The sequence below is a fragment of the Myotis brandtii genome, unplaced genomic scaffold (genome assembly GCF_000412655.1).
Source record: "Myotis brandtii unplaced genomic scaffold, ASM41265v1 scaffold220, whole genome shotgun sequence".
Classification (NCBI taxonomy): domain Eukaryota; kingdom Metazoa; phylum Chordata; class Mammalia; order Chiroptera; family Vespertilionidae; genus Myotis; species Myotis brandtii.
Window position 1 is genome coordinate 1,907,217 of NW_005358250.1, and position 20,353 is coordinate 1,927,569.

The 20,353-nt window shown below is 51.9% G+C and overlaps 1 protein-coding gene across 1 annotated transcript in view; it reads right to left on the reverse strand.

Annotated features, from left to right (window-relative positions):
* Positions 1 to 9,343, reverse strand: part of SLC2A1 (solute carrier family 2 (facilitated glucose transporter), member 1) — a 17,977-nt gene extending 8,634 nt beyond the window's left edge. Inside the window, exon 1 of the mRNA XM_014539567.1 lies at positions 9,219 to 9,343. Within this exon, the coding sequence (XP_014395053.1) occupies positions 9,219 to 9,296 (78 nt within the window). The 5' untranslated portion in view covers positions 9,297 to 9,343. The remainder of the gene's footprint in view (positions 1 to 9,218) is intronic.
* Between the last annotated feature and the right edge of the window lie 11,010 nt (positions 9,344 to 20,353).

Sequence of the window (20,353 nt, forward strand, 5' to 3'; positions counted from 1 at the left end):
CCTCATTTAACTCTCCTGCTTGTAGTGGCAAGTCAGAGGGACCAAACCTTATGCAGGGCTGGCTCCTCTATGGCTCATGGTCCCCTTTGCTGCTCAGGCTACTTTATGGGATTGAGAAAAGGTGAGCAGCCCAGCCCTCCACCTTGGCCCCAGGTTCAGCCTCTCTCCCCCCAGCAGCACTTCCTGGCCAGGCTGAGGCTGTGCAGTGGAGTCCTGCTTCTTGATCTGAGACCTGATATTTCTGGGAAGAAGCTATGCCCAGTTTTCCATTCCGGCTGCCGGTGTGGGGGCTGTGTGTCCTCTGGCCCCTGCGGGTCCATGCCCCACGTGGGGCTCAAAGCTGGCCCTGGCCCAGGAAAGGCAGGGAGATCCCTGGAGAGTCAGAAGAATGACAGCGGTTCTGGGATCACTGCTTCCATCCAGTTACTGCCCTCAGCACCCACCCTTGCAGCGGCTGGGAACCCCGAAAGGAAGAAGAACCTACTTACTACTCCCCTACAAGAATCCACAGACCCAATCTCCACAACATGTTTACTGGCAACATCCTCGGCCCGGCTCATGTTTGAGGAGCAGCCTGGCACAGGCTTCTTCTGAACATGCCACCCCATGCGCTCCCATCCCACGTGCTCGTCACAAGCCTGGCAGACAACCTGGATCCTGCCATGCCCTCCATCGAACCAATCACCAGGTTCTGTCAGTTCTGCACTTGCCCCTGGCACCTGCCCCTCAAGGATGGTCCTACTCTCTACTCACGCAACATCTGCCCTGGGTCTCTCCTGGATTCTGCTCCTGACTCCTCCCATCCACTGAAGCCAGAGTCCTCTTCTCCCGAGTAATTACTCCCCAACATGGCAGGTGGAGCCCTGCCCGTCCAATGCACAGGCTCAGCTGTCCCTCTTCTCCTCCACTCCCTTACAGCTCCTTCCCAACCTCTGCACCCTGCCAAGGGTCTGTGCGAGTACAGGCATTCTGGGGAGGGTCCTTTGAGGGGGGACTGTCAGGAGTTGGGGCTATTAGAGATCTCTGTCCAGTTGTCCTCTCATTGAACTAGAGTGGCCCACCCAGTGACACTATAGGGGCCAACATGGAGAAGTGGGTTGGCTCTGGGCAGGTGAGATCCCTTGGTTTCCAGTTAAAAGCTAATTCTCACCCTAGCAGTGCTACAGGGTAAATAAGCATGGGGTGGGGGAGGGAGGCTTGCGTCATGTCTGACTCCTTGGGAATTATCCTCTCCTGCCCCCACACCCCAGCAACTGTGGGTGATGGACCACATGTCTGCTGTCTACAGAGGAAGCTCTGACTTCCTCTGCCCTGGCATGAGGTGGAGGACACTGCCTGGCACACAGAATAAGCTGTTACTTGCATCACCACTAGTCTCTGGGGACCCACCACTTTCAGAAGTTCGCCATTTGCCAATTGCAGGAAGGCGAAGCATTACCCGTAGGAATTTATACTGTAGACCAGAACCCAAAGGAAAGCTCTAGCCTCAGACTCTGCCTGGTGTACAGAGTCAGCCCAGGAGAAAAACACAGCTTTCAAGGCTTTACAGGATGTGTTGACTCACCTTACAGGTAAAGAGTTCCCTTACAGCGGGAAGCATACCAGTCACAGTTTAGAGCAGGGTTGGTAAACATTTTATGTAAAAGGCTAGGTAGAAAATATTAGGGTCTGCAGACCACATATGGCCTCTGTTGCTTCCTTTTCTCCTCCCCTGCCCCTAATCATTTAAAAACATAAATTAAAAACATTCTTAACTCATGGGCCATACAAACAGGCTGCTAGCTGAATTTGGCTTTCTTGCCAACCTTGACCTAGAACTCTAGACTACTACCAATAGAAGGGGTATGTGTTTTGGAACCTCTGCTGTCTCACCATCCTTCCCTGCAGGCATTCCTCTAGCTCAGGAGGCCTGGGTCTTCTAGATCATCCTGAGAGAGACTCAGAGCTCCCTCTCAACCTTCTCTTCCCTCTCGGAGACATTACTGTGGGGATGAAGGGGTTAAACAGCCAGCCAAGCTTTGAGCTCCAGTTAGGAGAAGGGCCAGCTTGTCCAATTTAGTCCCTCAGTCTGAATTTGATCCCTATTTTCTGTTCTCCCTTTCTCTCTCTCTCCACACCCCCACAGCTGGAGCTGCACCCCATCCTCAGCCCAGAGCTTATGTCTCTATAGCAACTCTCAGCCACACCCCAGGGCCAGCTGGTAGTTCAGAGCCAGAGGCTACAGGTGGGGCTGGACAGAGAACCCTGCCCCTTGCGTCCCCTGGGCTGCAGATGGAGCTAGAAGCTGGGCCCCACCCAGCAGCAGAGGATTGGACCACCCAGGCTGCTTCTCAGGAAGAGCCCAGACTTGGCTTCTCTCCAAACCCAGCCAGGCCTTGGTTCTGGCCTCCTCACGGGTGCCTGGCCTCCGGTCTCCCCTGCAGACAGCCTTTCTTAACTCAGGATGCAGTGTCTCCTCCGCCCACACAACTCCCCCAGGCTGCCGGGGTGCCCCACACCCCTGCACTTTCCTTTGTGCTGCTGCTAACCATCTTCAGAAAATGCACTAACCCTCTTCTGGAAAGCCTTCCTGATAACCGCCCTCCTTCTCTGTCTCTGTGGTTCTCAAACAGAGGACCTCTGGCAACGTGCGGAGCCATTTCTGGTTGTCACACTGGTGGCTTACTACTGGCACCGAGTGGGCACAGATCAGGGATGCTGTCAGACCTCCTATCATGCATGGGGCCCCAAACGTCTAGTGCTGGGAAAACCCAGCTCTATGGACCCTCCCTCTTCTCTGCTCCCACTGGCCAGTCCACATTTCCATTACGACCCTGAGGAAGTCACTACAAGGTACTATGTGCTCCCTCTAGACTAAATTTCAACACAAGGACAGTCTGATTCATCTGTGTCACTGGGGCTCAGCAGAGGCTGGGGGTAGGAAGAGTTGTCGAATGATATAGCTGTGACAGGGTGTAGTAACGTAAGAAATTGTGTAAACTGTTGACATGTCTCAGCATGTGACTCAGCCTGACTGGGCTTGGAAGTCAGAGCAGGAGGGGCCAGCTGGGTAGCAGCTAGAGGTGTGTGAACGGGGTTTTGGTGCTCATCTAACTGTAGTATAACTGCCCGTGCTTGTACAGGGGTCAAGGATGCGGACTGGAGCCTGACTCCTTGGATTCAAATCCCAGCTCTGCCTCTTACTACCCGTGTGTCCTCGGTTTAATTGCTTAACATCTCTGTGCTCCAGTTTCTTATAAAGGAGGGACTATAGTGCTTACCTAATGGGGTTATTAAAAGAAACAATTGAATTAGAATTTCTAAAGCACTGAGAACAATGCCTGACGAGCTGTAAGCTGTAAGCAGCTGTATTAGGGGAGCCAGGACTCTTTGGATCTAGGCAAAGGTAAGGACAGGCTCAGCCTGAGGGGGCAGAGGGCTTGGGCTGGGACACTTTCACTCACCAAGTCACCCTGGGCGAGGCAGACCTTGCTGGCTCTCCAGGTCAAGCTCCTCCTTTGTCAAACAAGGAGGGGCAGCCCCAACTGTGTGTTTCCTGAGGATGCCTCATTCTCAGACATGCCTGACGCTGTCCCTTGGCCAGGAACTCGTGGTTTAAATGGCCTTTAGTCATTCCTGTTGGCAACTCAGCCATATGCGGAGGGAGAGGCAGTTTTCTCCACCCAGTCCAATGCCCTTGTTCATTTATTCGCTCTGTGGCTGGGCTCATCGCCCCCTCCACCCTCGTTCCCCAGGAGACAGGAGGCCTGGCACGGAGAAGTCACGGGGATGCAATGTAGGGCAGTGGAGGGGTGGAGGGTCAAGGAGGTTGAGGCCTGGAGTCCACCTCAGGCCCAGCCCCTCTCCCTGGCCAGGTGACCTCACCTAGCCTTGGTTTCCTCCTTTATAGCCTCCGCCCCACCCACTTGGGAAGCTGTGTAAGGAGATAATTTATGGGAGTTGCTTTGTAAACATTAAAAATGATATTATGGTTAATTAACCACTTCCAGGAGGAAGCCCTTTGGGGCTGTTTTATGGAGGAGCCTGAGCTTCTGATAATGAAGAGCAGCTCCAGCATCCTTACCATCAGCGGTGGTCCTCCCGACAGCAGGCCGACCGTCAGCCCCGCGCAGTTTCCTGAGAGAAGGTCTCAACAGACAGGGCAGCCGGCCTGACCCGTGCCGGCGGTTAGCTATTCTGCATTAGGGACACACTTCGCGCCACTGCATCTCTGCACAAGCTGTCCCCACGCCTGGGACACCTGCTCTCCCTCCCCGTGGGACTGACTCACGGCTTAAGGTTTAAGGCAGCGGTGGGGAACGCCCAGCCTGTGGGCCATATATGGGGCCCAAGAAATTATTTGGTCTGACCCTGCCAAGGCATCGGGGGTGAGTTAATTAAATGTCTGACCAAATATAGCAGGCTCATTTTTAAGTTGATAATGTTGTATGGCCTGCGAATGATGTTATAAATATCCAAATGGCCCTTGGCAGAAAAAAGGTTCCCCACCCTGCGTTAAGGTCTAGAGCGGCTGCCAAGGCCTTCGAGAAACCCTTCCTGTCTCTCCCACCCCCACACCCAGCATCAGTCGTTCCTGCCTCTTTGCTCCCGTGGTACCCTGAAGCCCTCTGTTATTTATACGCTGGCTTTTCCCAAAGAAGAACCTCCCCACCCCCTCGGAGGCTGAGTCTTTGGAGGGCAGGGGCAGAGTCCTGCTCAGACCATGTGTTAGGCAGCTGCCCGAGGACCAGGATGTGCCCACAACTCTGTCGCTCTTGTTTAGGACACTACCTGGCACAGTCCCCGTTGAACGAACTTGTTGAATGAAGTTGCAGAATCCCCGTGCCCAGCCTGCTCGGAGCTGCGCTTTCATTTCTCACTCGTGTCTTACTCTCCCCTCTTCGGGTGTTAAACTTATCCCTTCTAATCTGCCTCTGGCTGGGGAACAGCGGCCAGGCTTGTGAGAAGTGTCTGTCAAGTGCAAGAGTAAACAGATGGAGCGCCCGAGTGCGCACCCCAGGAAGTGCCGCCGGTTCAGCGTGTGTGTTATCGATTTCCACCACTCAGGTCCCTGGCTCCAGTCCTCAGAGGCTGGCTTCTTTAGTGACCTTTGGACAGGTGCCCATAAACGCACTGCTGCCCACCTGGCCTTCTAGATGCCCTGGCCAGCTGCCCCACCTGTCTTCCACAGCAGGTCTCACCTTCCACCTACTTCCGATTAGACCGGAGGCCCCAAGAACTGGAGAACTTTGCTCTGGATTTGTCCACAGCCGCAACCTCAGAAGTATTAGTCCCTCCAGCCAGAAGCAGCTCCTCTGCTCTGCTCCACCATCTTCCTCCTGGAGGAGCTCCTCCCCACTCCTCCTCACCCTCTTCTCCTCTGCTGGTTCCTTACATGTTTAAAAATGAAGTCTTGCCCTAGCGGTTTGGCTCAGTGGATCGAGCGTCGGCCTGTGGACCAAGGGGTCCTGGGTTTGATTCCAGTCAAGGGCATATACTTTGGTTACAGGCTCCTCCTGGCCTGGGCCCTGGTCGGGGCTCATGCAGGAGGCAACCAATTGATGTGTTTCTCTCACATCGATATTTCTCTGTCTTTCCCTCTCTCTTCCACTCTCTTTAAAAATCAATGGGAAAATATCCTTGGGTAAAGATTTTTAAAAAATAAAATAAAATAAAAATGAAGTCTTTATATTTCTATCTTTTTTAAAAACATATTTTTATTGATTTCAGAGAGGAAGGGAGATGGAGAGGGAGAGAGAGATAGAAACATCAATGATGAGAGAATCATCGATTGGCTGCCTCCCCACTGGGAATTGAGCCCGAAACCGGAGCATGTGCCCTTGACTGGAATCGAACCTGGGACCCTTCAGTCCGCAGGCCGACGCTCTATCCACTGAGCCAAATCAGCTAGGGCTGAAGTCTTTATATTTAAAAACATACACACACACAAACCAACTTAGCCAGGTGGCCCCTCTAGCTAATCCCCCTCTTTTCTCCCTTCTCCACCGAGTCTCTACTCTTTCCCACTTCCCCCCTCTCTTCAACTGGCCGCAGGGAGGTTTCTCCCCACATGGCTCCCCCAGGCAGCCTTTGCCACCACGGGGTCACCAATGGGTCTTTCACATCCAATATGGGGCTGTTTTGTCCAGGCTGACCTCTGGGGCCCCTGGCAGCATTCCTCCACTCCATTCCTCCACCCACGATTCCCCGAGTGCCTCTTAGGATGCACAGGCTCTGCTCTAGGTCGTGGCCGTGGGCAAACCCAACACCATGGCCCTCAGGTGCTTCCATTCTTCATTCTGTCTTGGGAGGTTTTTGTCTCTTAGCTTGAAAGTGCCAGCTCTCCTCCTGCCTAGGATCCTCCTCTTCTATCAGTGAGGCTTGGCCCTCACTTCTCTCTTTATTCCAGTCTCTCTAGAACATTCTCCTCTCCTGCTATTTGGATACCAATGACCAACTTGTAACTTTTCTCCAGCTGACCACCCACCTAAGAAACAGATCCCACGTCCAAGTGCGTCTTGTACATCTCTGGTGGTGTCATACCAAACCTCCATTCCTGCACGGCACAGGCCGTCAGCGCCTCCCATACCAGCTCCTCCTCCGAGCCAGCAACCTAGAAACAACTTTTAAACCCTACTCTCTTGTCCTCACACTGACCTGATGATCAAATCCTGCCCATCCTTCTTACTCAGTGTTTGTTTTTCCATCCCTATTGCAAGAGCAGCCTTCTCACTAGTTTCCCAGTCTCTAGTCTCACATGTTCGGATCCATCCCATAACCCAGACACCTGGATCATTTCCCTAAAATGCAAATCTGATTATTTCTGTCCTCTTTAATGGGTCCCCACTGTCCTCATTCTAAAGTCCACACTCAGTAGTGTGCACATGCCCACTCTTTTTTTTTTTTTTAAATATGTCATTATTGATTTCAGAGAGGGAGAGAGAGGGAGAGAGAGAGAGATAGAAACATCAATGATAAGCATCATTGATTGGCTGCCTCCTACTGGGGATCGAGCCCACAACCTGGGCATGTGCCCTAACCAGGAATGGAACCATGACCTCCTGGTTCATAGGTCGATGCTCAACCACTGAACCACACCGGCCAGGCCCACATGCCCATTCTGACTGTCCCATGCCGTACCGGTGGCTGGATATTTTATAGATGGAAGCTACCCACAAGGCCCTGGGTGGCCAGGCTCTGGCTTACCCATGGCCCTCCCAAGCTTTTCTCTCCTCCCATTCACCCAAGTCACGCACCGGACTTTCTCTCCCCTGGGCATTTTATTCCCCTCTCTGCATGGTGGAGCCCTTTGCTCATCCCCACCCTGTTGTTTCTGGAAAACACCTCTTGTGTCCTGACCTTAGAGCCCTAGTTCTGTCAGTAACTCACTATGTGATCAGTCAGGACATCACTTCATCCAGTAGTTCTCAACTTTGGCTGCACATCAGAATCAGTTGGGGAGCTTTAAACATTCGATGCCCAGGGGGGTGAGGGGGGGGTGGGGAGAGGTCAATGGGGGAAAAAGGAGACTTATGTAATATTTTAAACAATAAAGAATTTAAATTAAAAAAAAGAGAGAGGAAAAAAAAATTCGATGCCCAAACAGAAGCCCAGACCAATGAGGTCAGAATCTGGGAGTGTCTAGGGGACCCCAATGTGCCCTCCACCTCCTTCTATAATGGTACAGTCTTCCCGTCTGTAAGGATTCCCAAACGGAGCCTCACCGTGGCAAGGGCTGTTCAGAGCACTTAGCAAAGCAGGGCTGTGGCTGTACCAAGCAGGGCCCTCAGTTCCCATTCCAGACCAGCTGAGAAAAGTCCCTTCATGACTCAGCAGGCCAGGCCTTCCTGTGACCTGCTCCTTAGCATGGGGCGTAGCTCTGCAGCCACCCTCCGCCTGTTAGGAGGAGGCCTAGTTCTGACTCCTGACACCGCCTCGTTCTTCCAAACAGGCCCCGAGCCTTAGGAGCTACCTACTCTCACTTTCTTGTCTGAACAACGATGTCCACTCTCATTCCGTCCTCCCCCGGAAGGTACAGCATTTTGAACTCACAAGGAGCTTGGTCAGGAAGGGGTCGTGTAAACAAGAGTTTGGCTTCTGACTCCACCATTCACGAGCTACATGACCTTGAGACCATTGGTCATTACATCCACCCTCATCTGCCCAGGGCCTGTTTTCAGGTTCATAAAGTGGGAATCACCACCCAACCTCAGAAGCATACGCAGAAGGCCTGGTGTAGAGGAGGGACGCAGTACCGTTCCCTCTCCTGAGGGCGTTCCTCTTCTCTCCTCCCTAAAGCACGTGGGCTGGGCTGGAGGTGATCACCAGGGTCCCTCCTAGTCTCGACAGAGTGAACAAGTAGGGACAGAGCTGGGATGCGTTGGGGGGAGGAGGAAGTAAGCGCAGGCCTTCAGCCCCTGCAGTTCCCTAGGGCAAGAAGCCATTTGTGTTTTGACTGGCACAGGGCCTCCAGGGAGAGGAGGCAGTTTCAGAACGAGATGCCTTATAAGGAGTGTGCTGTGAGTGGATGGGTGTGGGCACAGGCTCAGGGACCGTCCGGCCAGGAGGGCTCCACGGCAGACTGGAGCTGGACACCAGCTCCATCCCTGACTAGCTGGGTGATGCCAGACAGGTTCCTTCTCTCTGGCTACTCTCTCCATCTGCAGGATGGGCATGGTGGACGCTGCCCGCCTGCCTTTTGGGCTGCAGGTGAGCAGCAAGTGAGATAAGCACCATGAGAGCCCTCTCTAGCCCCAGGTGCCACATACATGCAGCATCTTTATACCAGGGATTGCTCTGATTATTACAAATGTCTGTGTTGTATAGGAGGTTGCTCAAGGTGACCTATTAAGACCCCATGTTTCTATGGGCCCCAACGCTGCCCGGCCTTTTGGGCTGCAGGTGAGCAGCAAGTGAGATAAGCACCATGAGAGCCCTCTCTAGCCCCAGGTGCCACATACATGCAGCATCTTTATACCAGGGATTGCTCTGATTATTACAAATGTCTGTGTTGTATAGGAGGTTGCTCAAGGTGACCTATTAAGACCCCATGTTTCTATGGGCCCCAAGAATTTAAGGCCAATGATAAGAATCTCTGACCTGTTTGGGGCCAGAAAACAGGATACTGAGGCAGATGGTGAGTTGACATAAATGTCTGACACCTCAGAGGCAGGGTGAGTGTGTGAGAGGGTGTGCAGTGCAAGCTGGTGTTGATAAGCCAAGGAAAGCGGAGCACTCACCTTCTGGGGGGCATTGATAACGCCAGTGTTGTAGCCAAACTGCAGGGAGCCAAGCACTGCCCCTCCCACGGCCAACATAAGGGTGCCGGTCAGCTTCTGCAGAGAGAAAAACACACTGTTACAGGCGGCTCTGGGCCGGGTTACTACAGGGCAGAGCCTGGGCTGGCAGGTTCTCTTATTCAGGTATCTTGCCTGACTCCTGGCGCTCCACCAGTCTTTCTCCCAGGAAACTTGGCCACTATTTGACTTCAGGTGCCCTAACCAGCCCTCCTGACTTCTAGACACCAGGCTGGCCAGACTCCTTCCGGGGCGGAGGGGATATCTGGGTCTTCTCTCTCTCTGCAGCTAGGTTTCGGCTAAAGGTGGACAGGCCTTGGCTTCTCTGGGGTATCATTCTCTGGGTGGAGCCATGCCGGGGTGCAGGTGGCTCCAGACTGATTGGGAGGCCCAGAAACCAATGCCCCTATGAAAGGGGGACCAAATTATCTGGGAGAAACTACATAGATGGGGTGGGGGTGGGGGGAGCCTTGGATTTGGATCCAAAGGGGCTGGCTTCTGATTCTAGCCCACCTGCCTGCCTACTTGCTCGGTGAATTCCAGCACGCTAATGAGTCTTCCCCACTCCTCCCAGAACCTCTGTTTGCTGCTCTGCAAAATGGGGACACTTTCAGGCTGATCAGCATTGGAAATGTGGTCCCATCTTCCCCTCCCTCCATTCACAGTGGGAAACGGAGCCCCAGGAGGCAGAGATGAGGGAGAGAAGAGCTCCAGCTCGCTCAGGGGTCTACAGAGAGCCAGGCTGGCACTCAGGGTTCCATGGTTCCCCACCTAGTGTCCCTCACGGTAGCCATCCCCAGACCTTGAGCCTCTCAGGGTTATTTGGACACAGATGACATACCGCTCAGGAATGTGCTTTGGAAAAGTACGTGACACGAGGCAAGTCAAAGCGTGGGGCCAAGTGTTTTCAATGGGCAAAGGGGAGAAAAACGATGGTGGGTTTCTGCCCCCTGGAAGCTGGGGGCCTGAGAGCAGCAGGCAGGTGGGCCCTGGGTGACAAGGCACCTTGCTAGAGAGACGGTGCTTTGCTTGCGAGAGCCCCTCTTGTTAAAATAAGGACTCTCTTGTTAAAATAGGAACTCTTTTTTTTCTTTTAAAATGAAGAAGTCAAGAAATGTGACATTAGGCAGGCCCTTAACTGGTAGTGAGAGAATGGAGCCAGGGGAGGGACAGCAAAGAACAACGGTGGGCACCACACGGGCTGGGTCCTGGAGGAGGGGCTGGAAGCTCACAACCCTGTGCCATGCCTGTGGAGGGGAGGCTCTCAGCTCAGTCACGCCTTGCTACGGGCCTCGGTTTCCCCACAGAACCCAGATGCAGCCCTCACAGATAGCACTGGGCTTAGCTGTTCATCAGACATGTTCCTCGTGTGGTCTTTTCATTCTCTGCCATCAGGCCAACGATTGAGAAAGCCAAGGTTTTCACAACAGAGGCTGAGAAAGAGGAAGGGGGCTTGGGCTAGCCCGAGTGCACAAGCTCAGAGTCCATTCTTTACCAGGTGAGCGCTGGGTCCTTCCTTCCCCCCAGCACACCTGGCCCCTTCCTGGCCAAACTCTGGACATTCATCCTGGATGCTGGGGCTTTCTTCATGGCAGGCTGCACCCCCTTTAAACCCTGTCCCTCACTGCCCAGCTCACCCCAACCCCAAACTCAGCAAGCCCCAGGGCCCCCCAAGTCCCCTTCTCTCAACTCCCGAGGAAGCCTTCAGATCCAGGGCTGTCAGTTCTGAGTGGTTGGGGAGTACCTGACAGACCTCCTCTGGTGGGCCCCGGCCCAGCCCAATTCATAGGTTGACCACTGGGATTGAGTAAGAGGATGCCGAAAGGCACTGAGCAGTGACCGAGGAAGGGCTAAACAGTGGCTGTTGAACCTCACCACGTGAGAGGGTTCTGCCTGGTGAGTCACATGTGTTAGCTTGGGGGGCTGTCCACTGGGTTGTCCAGAGTGTGACAAAAATGGTGCGAAAGATATGTTTCTCTAGTTCACAACAGAATAAGTATAAAACAAGCAGTGCAGCCCTGGCCAGTGTGGCTCAGTTGGGAGGGCGTTGTCCTGTGCACTGAAAGGTTGCCGGTGGTTCGATTCCCTGGGCACATGCTTGGGGTTGTGGACTTGATCCCTGGTAGGGGGTGTGCAGGAGGTGGCCGATTGATGCTTTGCTCTTGCATCGATGTTTCTCTCCTTCTCCCTTCCTCTCTCTCTAAAAATTAATACAAATATTTTTTTAAAACCTCTATAAAATGAGCGATGCAAACCTGTGATTTAATAAAACGTGGCACAATTATATAATGTGATATTAACTTGGGACACAGACCAAGATATATTAAGTAAAAAAAAAGCAAGCTTAGAGCAGTGTGTTGTATGCTACCTTTTGTGAAATAAATAGATAAATAAATAAGGCTGGGGAAGGGGGAGAATATAAATATCTACTTACTTAAGGGCACACAAGAAAGGTACCTCAGGGGATCTGAGTGGCAGAGGCAGAGTGGAAGGGAGATATTTTCTTTTTATGCCCTTTTGCACATTTTTGAATTTTTTTTACAAGTCTGCAGTTTCATATTACTTAGAACAAAGCAATTTAAATGAAAATATAAGTGAAAAATAATACAGATGAGATGTGCTCTGGTAAAAATCATGCCGGTAGCACATGAATAAACGACGCTGCAGCAGGGGCTCTGTGAGAAGTAGTACTATTATTACAGGCCCTGTTTTCAGTCTGGCTAGGACCTTCCAGGGGCCTCTCTGGGTCTCTGAAGTCACCCCTGGGACCCCGACCAGCTTTTTAAGTCTGCAGTTTCATATTACTTAGAACAAAGCAATTTAAATGAAAATATAAGTGAAAAATAATACAGATGAGATGTGCTCTGGTAAAAATCATGCCGGTAGCACATGAATAAACGACGCTGCAGCAGGGGCTCTGTGAGAAGTAGTACTATTATTACAGGCCCTGTTTTCAGTCTGGCTAGGACCTTCCAGGGGCCTCTCTGGGTCTCTGAAGTCACCCCTGGGACCCCGACCAGCAGCTGCAGCCTCTGGCGGCTGCTAGGAATCAAGGACTTTGCTATTGGGCAGGTCAAGGTCAAACTCTGCTTTAGAAAACCTGCCTCTCCACGCCCTGAGTTATATGCACATCCACCCAGGCAGGCTGCTGCACTAGGACCTACGGAAATGCTCAGGGACCATGCTCAGGGCCCGGTCGTGACATCAAGAGAGAGGCTTCTGGTCCAGTGCACAGGCAAGTGTGGTCTGAGCTTCAACCGGTCGGTGGGAGAAGGCACTGTGGGAGTCCTGGACAGAGAGACTTTTTGCCTGGGAACCATCGAAGATGGGTTCTCAGGAGGTGACACTGGAGTTGGGCCGTGAAGGACATGTAGGGAGTCTGCCAAATGGGGAAGGTGGTGGCAAGACTGCATTCCAGGGAGACAGAACAGTATGTGCAGGGGGAAAAGGAGGCCCCGGATGGGGCCCCAGATTAAACAGGAGGTGCTCAGTGTGGCTGGATGCTAGGTGCCCATGCTCTTTGGTAGGCACCCATCACACATTCACACTCCCGCCCCCACTGCACCCACCAAACCCAGCTTGATCACTGCTCGACTTGGGGTCAGGAGACCCAGGCTGAAGGGCAGGGAGCTGCTTCCCCTCACCCTGGAGTTAGGATATGTGGTGGCCCTGGCTCTGGGCCTCGGTTTCTTCACATGGGAAATGGGGACAAGAGTTCCTTCCCTTCAGGGTTGCTGTCCAGGTCTGAATCAGTGCCCATCACAGAGCTCGCAGGGTTCACCTGACAAGCGTTTTCTGAATCAGGGAAGGATGGGAAGCCACCCTCGGCTGGGCCGCCATAGCACCATCTGCCCCCACCATCCCTGTGGCTGGAACGGAAACATGGTGATGAAATCCATTTATTCAACATGTATTTATTTTTTTGGTGTCAAGCTGATGGACAAGTTGGTGATGCCTTAGGGAAGGGGTACAAACCCCACAGCTTGCAGTTTTCTTATGAAGCCTTTTTTTAGGGGTGCAGGAGTAATGTGGAGCCCAGAACCTGAGACCTCCTGGGGATGGGGCTACCTTCTGGAATATCCACACTCTTCCAGGCCTTTGCCCTTGCTGTGTTTGCTACAGTCTCCAGCTTTTGCTCCAAGTAGTTGGGATACTCACCTGCTGCTTACCCACTAGACTGGGAACTCATTAAACACGGGCCTAGAGTGCGCAGGGTAGGACACAGCACAGAACCTTTGTAAAAGACCCACCACTTCTGAATTTAACTTTTGGGCAAAACTGGCTCTGTGTGTATCTGTTCTGCCAGAACGGTGTTCATCCTCACAGACTTTAACTTGGCCATTTATCAGTCCTCTGATGAGTACTGAAAGCTCCGCTCTGGGACGTGGAAACAGGCCAACAGTAACTGCCTACCCCAGTGGTCGGCAAACTGCGGCCCCTTGAGTGTGGCTCTTCCACAAAATACCACGTGCGGGCACGCACGTACAGTGCAATTGAAACTTCGTGGCCACACTCAAGGGGCCAAAGAGCCGCATGTGGCTCGCGAGCCGCAGTTTGCCGACCACTGGCCTACCCCAACCCACAGGGCTGGAGAGGAGAGACCACCAAACCGAGTTTAACCCTGACACCCCCAGAGTGCCACAGACACTCCAGTTCAGCAAAGGCCCGGGCTCAGGATCCCACACAGAGGGGGATATCACACCCACCCCTCGTCACCTCTATACTAATCCTGGGGGTCCAGAGCCTCGCTGAGAGCTCTCCCTGCCCCAGGAGCCAGTGGGGAGGTGTCAGCATCTGGGACCTCTTCTCCCACACACACACCGAGATGATGATGGCTCTGGCCAGGTAGCACTGCGAGCAGCGTAGCCTTCTGACTTGCTATGTGCCCTTCCTCAGGCTTGGCCTTCAGCAGAACTTTGGTAGATACCAGCAGAGGGCGGGCAAGTGGCTACTGCCATTTGGAGTCAGGATGTTGCTCCCACCCCCTTTCTCACATGGCTTCCCCAGGTGCACTGGAGCGTGGGACACAGCCTTTGTAACTGGTTGGCCCCCAGTTCTAAAGAAGCGGGGGGTGGGGGGCAGGGGGTAAAGATCCGTGACAGCTCCCTTTGTATTTATTTCCTGTACATTTCTTTTTTAAAAAAATATATATTTTATTGATTTTTCACAGAGAGGAAGGGAGAGGGATAGAGAGTTAGAAACATCGATGAGAGAGAAACATCGATCAGCTGCCTCTTGCATACCCCCGACTGGGGATGTGCCCGCAACCAAGGTACATTGCCCTTGACGGAATCGAACCCGGGACCCTTCAGCCCACAGGGCAACGCTCTATCTACTGAGCCAAACCGGTCAAGGCTGTACATTTCTTTTTTAATATGTCATGTGAACAAAATTCTGGGCATTAAAAAAAAAAAAGCCCAATGCCGTGGCTGCATGACTCAGCTGGTTCAAGCATCATCCCATATACCAAAAGGTTGTGGGCTTGATTCTCGGTCAGGTCATATACCTAGGTTGCCAGTTCAAACGCTCTATCTACTGAGCCAAACCGGTCAAGGCTGTACATTTCTTTTTTAATATGTCATGTGAACAAAATTCTGGGCATTAAAAAAAAAAAAGCCCAATGCCGTGGCTGCATGACTCAGCTGGTTCAAGCATCATCCCATATACCAAAAGGTTGTGGGCTTGATTCTCGGTCAGGTCATATACCTAGGTTGCCAGTTCAATCCCAGGTCGGGGCATGTACAGGAGACAACAGATTGGTGTTTCTCTCTCTCTCCCTCTCTCTAAGGTCAATGAACATATCCTCAGGTGAGGATTTAAAAAAAAAAAAAGGCCCAAGAAATGGCTTTAAAACCCTTGTGATAAATGGGAGCAGAAGGTCAGAGGCAGGGGCCCCGGCCACTCAGCAAACAAAAGCGGGTGCTGGGACTGGAGTTCTTTGGATTCCTGTGCTGGCGTTCTGCCCTCTCTGACCTTCTCCTCCTAAAAGCTGAGCAATGGGTTATATTGCTCCAATGCCTGACCTTCAGGGGACCTCAAGCATTTGCTCCCTTTGAAGCCATTTCCTTCAACCCTTCCAGTGCTGTCAGGACTTGCCTGGCTGAGCCTCCCTGCACCTCATGGTGGCCCCGGAGGCAGAAGGGACTGATCAATCTTTTGTGTGTGGGGAGCGGTACTCATAAATCTTTAAAGCAGAGGAGGAGGGAGCTGCTGAATTTAGTAGCACCAGCAGCACCAGCAGCACCTGCAGCACCAGCAGCACCTGTAAGGGACTAGGCGCCATACCAGGGCTGCTTCCACGTCCCAATCTAACCACTGTGAATACACTCTGGGAGAGATTGCTCCCACTTTCACAGATGAGAAACTGGGAGGCTCGGAGAGAAAAATGGGTACCGGTACATCCCTCGGCTTCTGTGAAATTTCAAGCTGGGAGGGGTCTCCGATGCCAAACTCTGCCCTTCCTGCTCATGTCCTCCCTGCTTCGCTTCCGGGTACTGGTCCCTGAAGGAAACAAGGTTTCTACCTGGTGCTTTCTATGTAGGTCAGATTCCCTTCCAGCAACTCTGGGCCTTGCCCATTCTGAGTCAGAACAGCCCAGGCCCAAGCTCCTGGCTACTTGGGTGGATTCTGCTCCAAGGTCGGCAACAGTAGCCCGTGGACCACATCCAGCCTGCCGGCTAAGAATGGGTCTGACATTTTTTTAATTAGCTGGGAAAAAAGGACTAATATTCTGTGATACACGAAAATTACATTAAATTCAAATTTCAGTGAGCATTAATCTAGTTTGATTGAAACACAGCCACACTCATTGGTTTATGTATTGTTTATGGCTGTTTTTGTGCGACGATGACAGGGATGAGTGATTGTGGCCGATGGTGACAGAGCCGATGATATTTACTTACTTTTTTTTTTTTTTTTGGCTCTTTACAGAAAAAGTTTGCCAATTTCTCCTTTAAGCCCCCAGGTCCCCTGAACTGCTATGTACAAACTCAATATGTAAACTGCACAGGATTCTCAAAGCCTTTCAGGCAAAACCAAATCATTCTCCCTAAATAAATAAAAAGGAGTTTCTCCTAAAATGAGATGTTAAATGCAAACAACTAACTCCCTGGGCTGTGTGTGTGGGCCCTGGGTCAGGACCTGGACATCTGGAGAAACTGCCACCCGGAGGAGGCACCCTTTCATTGGTGAGATGGGTACGAATTCAACTCTGATCAATTTAATTTGATAAGACCATGGGAACAGGCAAAGGTCCATGACACTCTCAGCAAACAAATACAAGTCCCAGCTTCTCCGCTTGTGTGACCTTGAAAATGCCCTTTCCCCTAAGACCTCCAGTTCTCAATCAGAGAGGTTTTCTACAAAAAATAAATTACATTACTAAGGAAAGGATAATGCTTGAAGGCATATTCCCAACACTATTCTAGTCAATGGGGAATTCAGCAATATACACCAAATTCCTGCCTTTCTGGAACTTGATATTTTAGTTGAGGGCGAGGACAGAAAATAAATACCTAAGATACATCAGGTGATGAGTGGTATGAAGAAAAAGTGATGGGGGTGCTATGTTGTAAACATGGGACACGCCTGTAATGGAATACCATGCAGCTGTTGGAAAGAATGCAACACATCTGTATGTACTTGATCTGGATAGAGCCCCAGGGTAGATTTTTCAGAGAAAAAAGCAAAGTACAAAACAATGAATAGAATGTACATTTTGTGTAGAGAAGGGGAAGATAATTAGCTTGTACAATGGTTCTTGCTTATACACGAAGAGAAATACTGCAAGAATTTACTTCTAAGGAGTGATGGGCCACGCAGGACTGCACAGAACTAGGTAGAAAGTGTGATCCAACTACATAAAAATTACACTTACAGGCACACATATACACATGCACAAAACGAGGTCTGTGAGGGTAAACAGCAAACTATTACAACTGGGGGAAGACATTTACTCTTTTACTTTGTATATTTCTCCATAGATGCCTCCAATACTTCTATCATTAAAAAAAAAAAAAAAATCCACAACCTGACTCAGAGAGGTATGTACTATTTTCCTACTGCAGTTGAAGAAGTAAGTTCTGTGGCTGGCCTGAGGTCGGATGGTGGAGCTGTTGCCGAGGGAGCCTTTTCCTCCCCACTCCCAACTGTCAAGATGGGGGAGACAGCTCCGGGCTACGTGATATGGACAGATGTCCTGTCCAGCAGAGGCCTCCCTAGCCAAATGCTCCATAAACTGGGATCTGGAAAAAGCTTTCTCCCCCGCCACTTCCAGGGTGCCAAGACCCTTGGGAGGCAAAAGCCAGAAAGGTGGTCTTGGAGAGGATGAATACTGCCTTCATTCTGCCCACATTCAAGACCATGGAGCCCTGCTCAGTTACTGTCAAACCCCAGCATTTATGCATTAGCTACTGCTTCCCTGGCCTGGTGGCTGGGTGGCAGAGGCTCCAGCTCTATTCCACCCCTCCCACGGAGGGAGGTAACAATGGAGGTTTGTTTTGGTGGCCAGGCCGGGGCCTGTGGGCCTGGACACAGCCTCTCTGAGCCCATGAGGTGCCTTCTCAGCCTCTACGATCCTGGGGACACCGGTTACCAAACTGAGTGGCTTTTTCACCTTTCTGCCCAGGAGTGACAGGGGGGAAGGGCTGCAGGTCCCAAGCCAGCGCTGCACACACTTTCCCCTTTGTTCCAAGCCTCCCCACCTCTGCCAGCCTGGGGGAGGGGAGCTGGATGCCTGTACCCTTGGAGCCAGAGCAGAGCTCTAGGCCTCGACACCCCGTGACCAGGAGGCACTGGGTAAAGCTGAGCTCCCTGAAGTCACAAGCTGATTACGGGGGATTTGGGGCTGACCCAGCTCTGGGGCAAGTGGGGTCGGGTCCCTGAATGGCTCAGCCGGGGACAAGGATCATCATGGAGATGTTTACAATGCCTGCACACCCAAACAGGCCGTACAAAGGGTGTTTCCACTTAAAATAGCCACCGCTCTGATTTAGGGCTCCTGGCCTGTCTCACCACATCCACCACAGGGGAGCGAACCTCCATTTTACAGGCAAGAAACCAAAGGTCTGAGGAAAGCCACTTCCCCAAGGTCATAGTTTTGTGAGGACACATTTTGTTCCAACTCACAGAAGGGTTTCAGTTGTCAAGTTATGCCTAATCCAACTTCGAGACGCCTACTGAGCCCAGAAAGAGCTTGGCAAGTCCTCGGAGTCTGGGAATTCCTACTCATTTGGGGTGAGTGCAGGATGGCACAGAGGACAGGGGTGTGGAGAAGAAAGCATCTTTTTTTTTTTTTTCATACTACAGAACATCGCAACTATTGTGTGAAAGCCTTATCTTGGTCACGTCTCTTTCCTTCTCTGGCCTCAGTTTCCTCATCTGGCAAATGGAAAGCTGGGCCATGTACTGGAAGGTCCCTTCTTGCTCTGACTTTCCTTTACCCCCTTATGTCATCCGAGGAAGGCTGGCAGTGTGTTCTGAGGTAGGAGGCTCAGTGTGTGACCTTGGGAAAGTCATTTTTCATTGGATTGTGATTCATTTTGCCCTCACAGGGGAGGCAGGGCAGCCACATTAGCTGACTCATCTCTCACCCATGGGCTGGCTACCTCTGCAAACCAACTTCCTGACAAACCCCTACTGGAGAAGAACTGGAACCTTAACGATTCCTTGATCAAGTGGTACTCACGGCCCAGACATCCTGGGGTTCCCCCAAAGTACACACTGCCTGAATGCCAGACTTCTGGACAGAGGCCACAACTCAGGTACAGGAAACCTGAGGCCCAGGTAAGAGCAATGCATCACGGGAGCCCAAAGAGGCCAGGAAGATTTACGGAACATCTATGAGGGCACACACTTTTTTTTTTTTCTGAATTCTTACAGATATTCTAATGATGAAAATAACATTATTATGCAGATCAGGCAACTGAGCTAAGCCGGACTTCAAAACCACCTCTGCAGGACTTCCGAAAAGCATTGACTAGCCAAGTGCCTAGCAAACTGTAAGAACATTCTATCTCCACGCAGAATATTTATTCACTTATCCACTCAACAAATAAACACCCAGGTCCTATGTCACATGCTGAACAGATAGTTCTTACCCTTGAGGAAGTAAAAAGTTATCCGTCTTACACACGGAGAAACGGAGGCCCAGAGAGGTTAAGCGGCCTACCAGAGTCCTGAGATAACACAGCAAGTATGTGGACTTTGTGGTCTCAAGCCCTCACCACTAGTGCTTCTCATTTGATTTTTAGTATGTTATATCCCGGCATAATGGCTAACCTATGACTGTCAGAATACGCGTTCCCCAGGGCGGGGTGCAGCAAGCAGTCAGGATTCAACAGGTATGAAGGAGCCTTTTCCCGCTGAGGGTACAGCCTGGCGTAAATGTCAGGCGCCACTCGGCCCAGCCAGACACCTCTACAGCCCACGGGCAGGGGCGGTGCAGAGTTCAGCCTTACCCAGGTTTAAAAAAAAAAAGAAAGAAAGAAAAAGCGCATCCTCGAGCCTTCCCTGCCCAGGAGGTGGGAACATTCAAGCGGATAAGAGGGAAAGTCTCCAAGAAAAAAGTGACTTGAAAAATGTGTCCTGCACACGGGAGGGGCTCCATCAATACATGTTCTGGGTAGGACAAGCAGCTCTTCTTTCCTCTGTAAACGGCTTTGTCCTACCCAGAACATGTATTGATGGGGCCCCTCCCGCGTGCAGGACACATTTTCAAGTCACTTTTTTTCTTGGAAACTTTCCCTCTTATCCGCTTGAATGTTCTCATCTATTCAGAGTAGGAAGCCTCCCGTTCCTCAGTCCCCTTCCTCCGGCTCCACTTCAGCCTGGGGTCCCTCGCGCTCCCCAGTTCCCCGGGGACACGCGGCGGCGGCCCCCGTGGGGCTCTCCCCAGCCCCGCCCCGGAGGGAAATGTGCCACTTCGGACCCCATGAAGCTTTGGGGCCTGCGCTACTGGAAAGGAGGGCCTCGGAGGCCAGCTTCTCTCCCTCTAAGCCTGGGAGGAACCGGGCACCCCGGCCGGAGTCCCGGCGGCAACGGCGTGCCCTGCACCTCGGCACCCAGGCCCTGCGAGATGT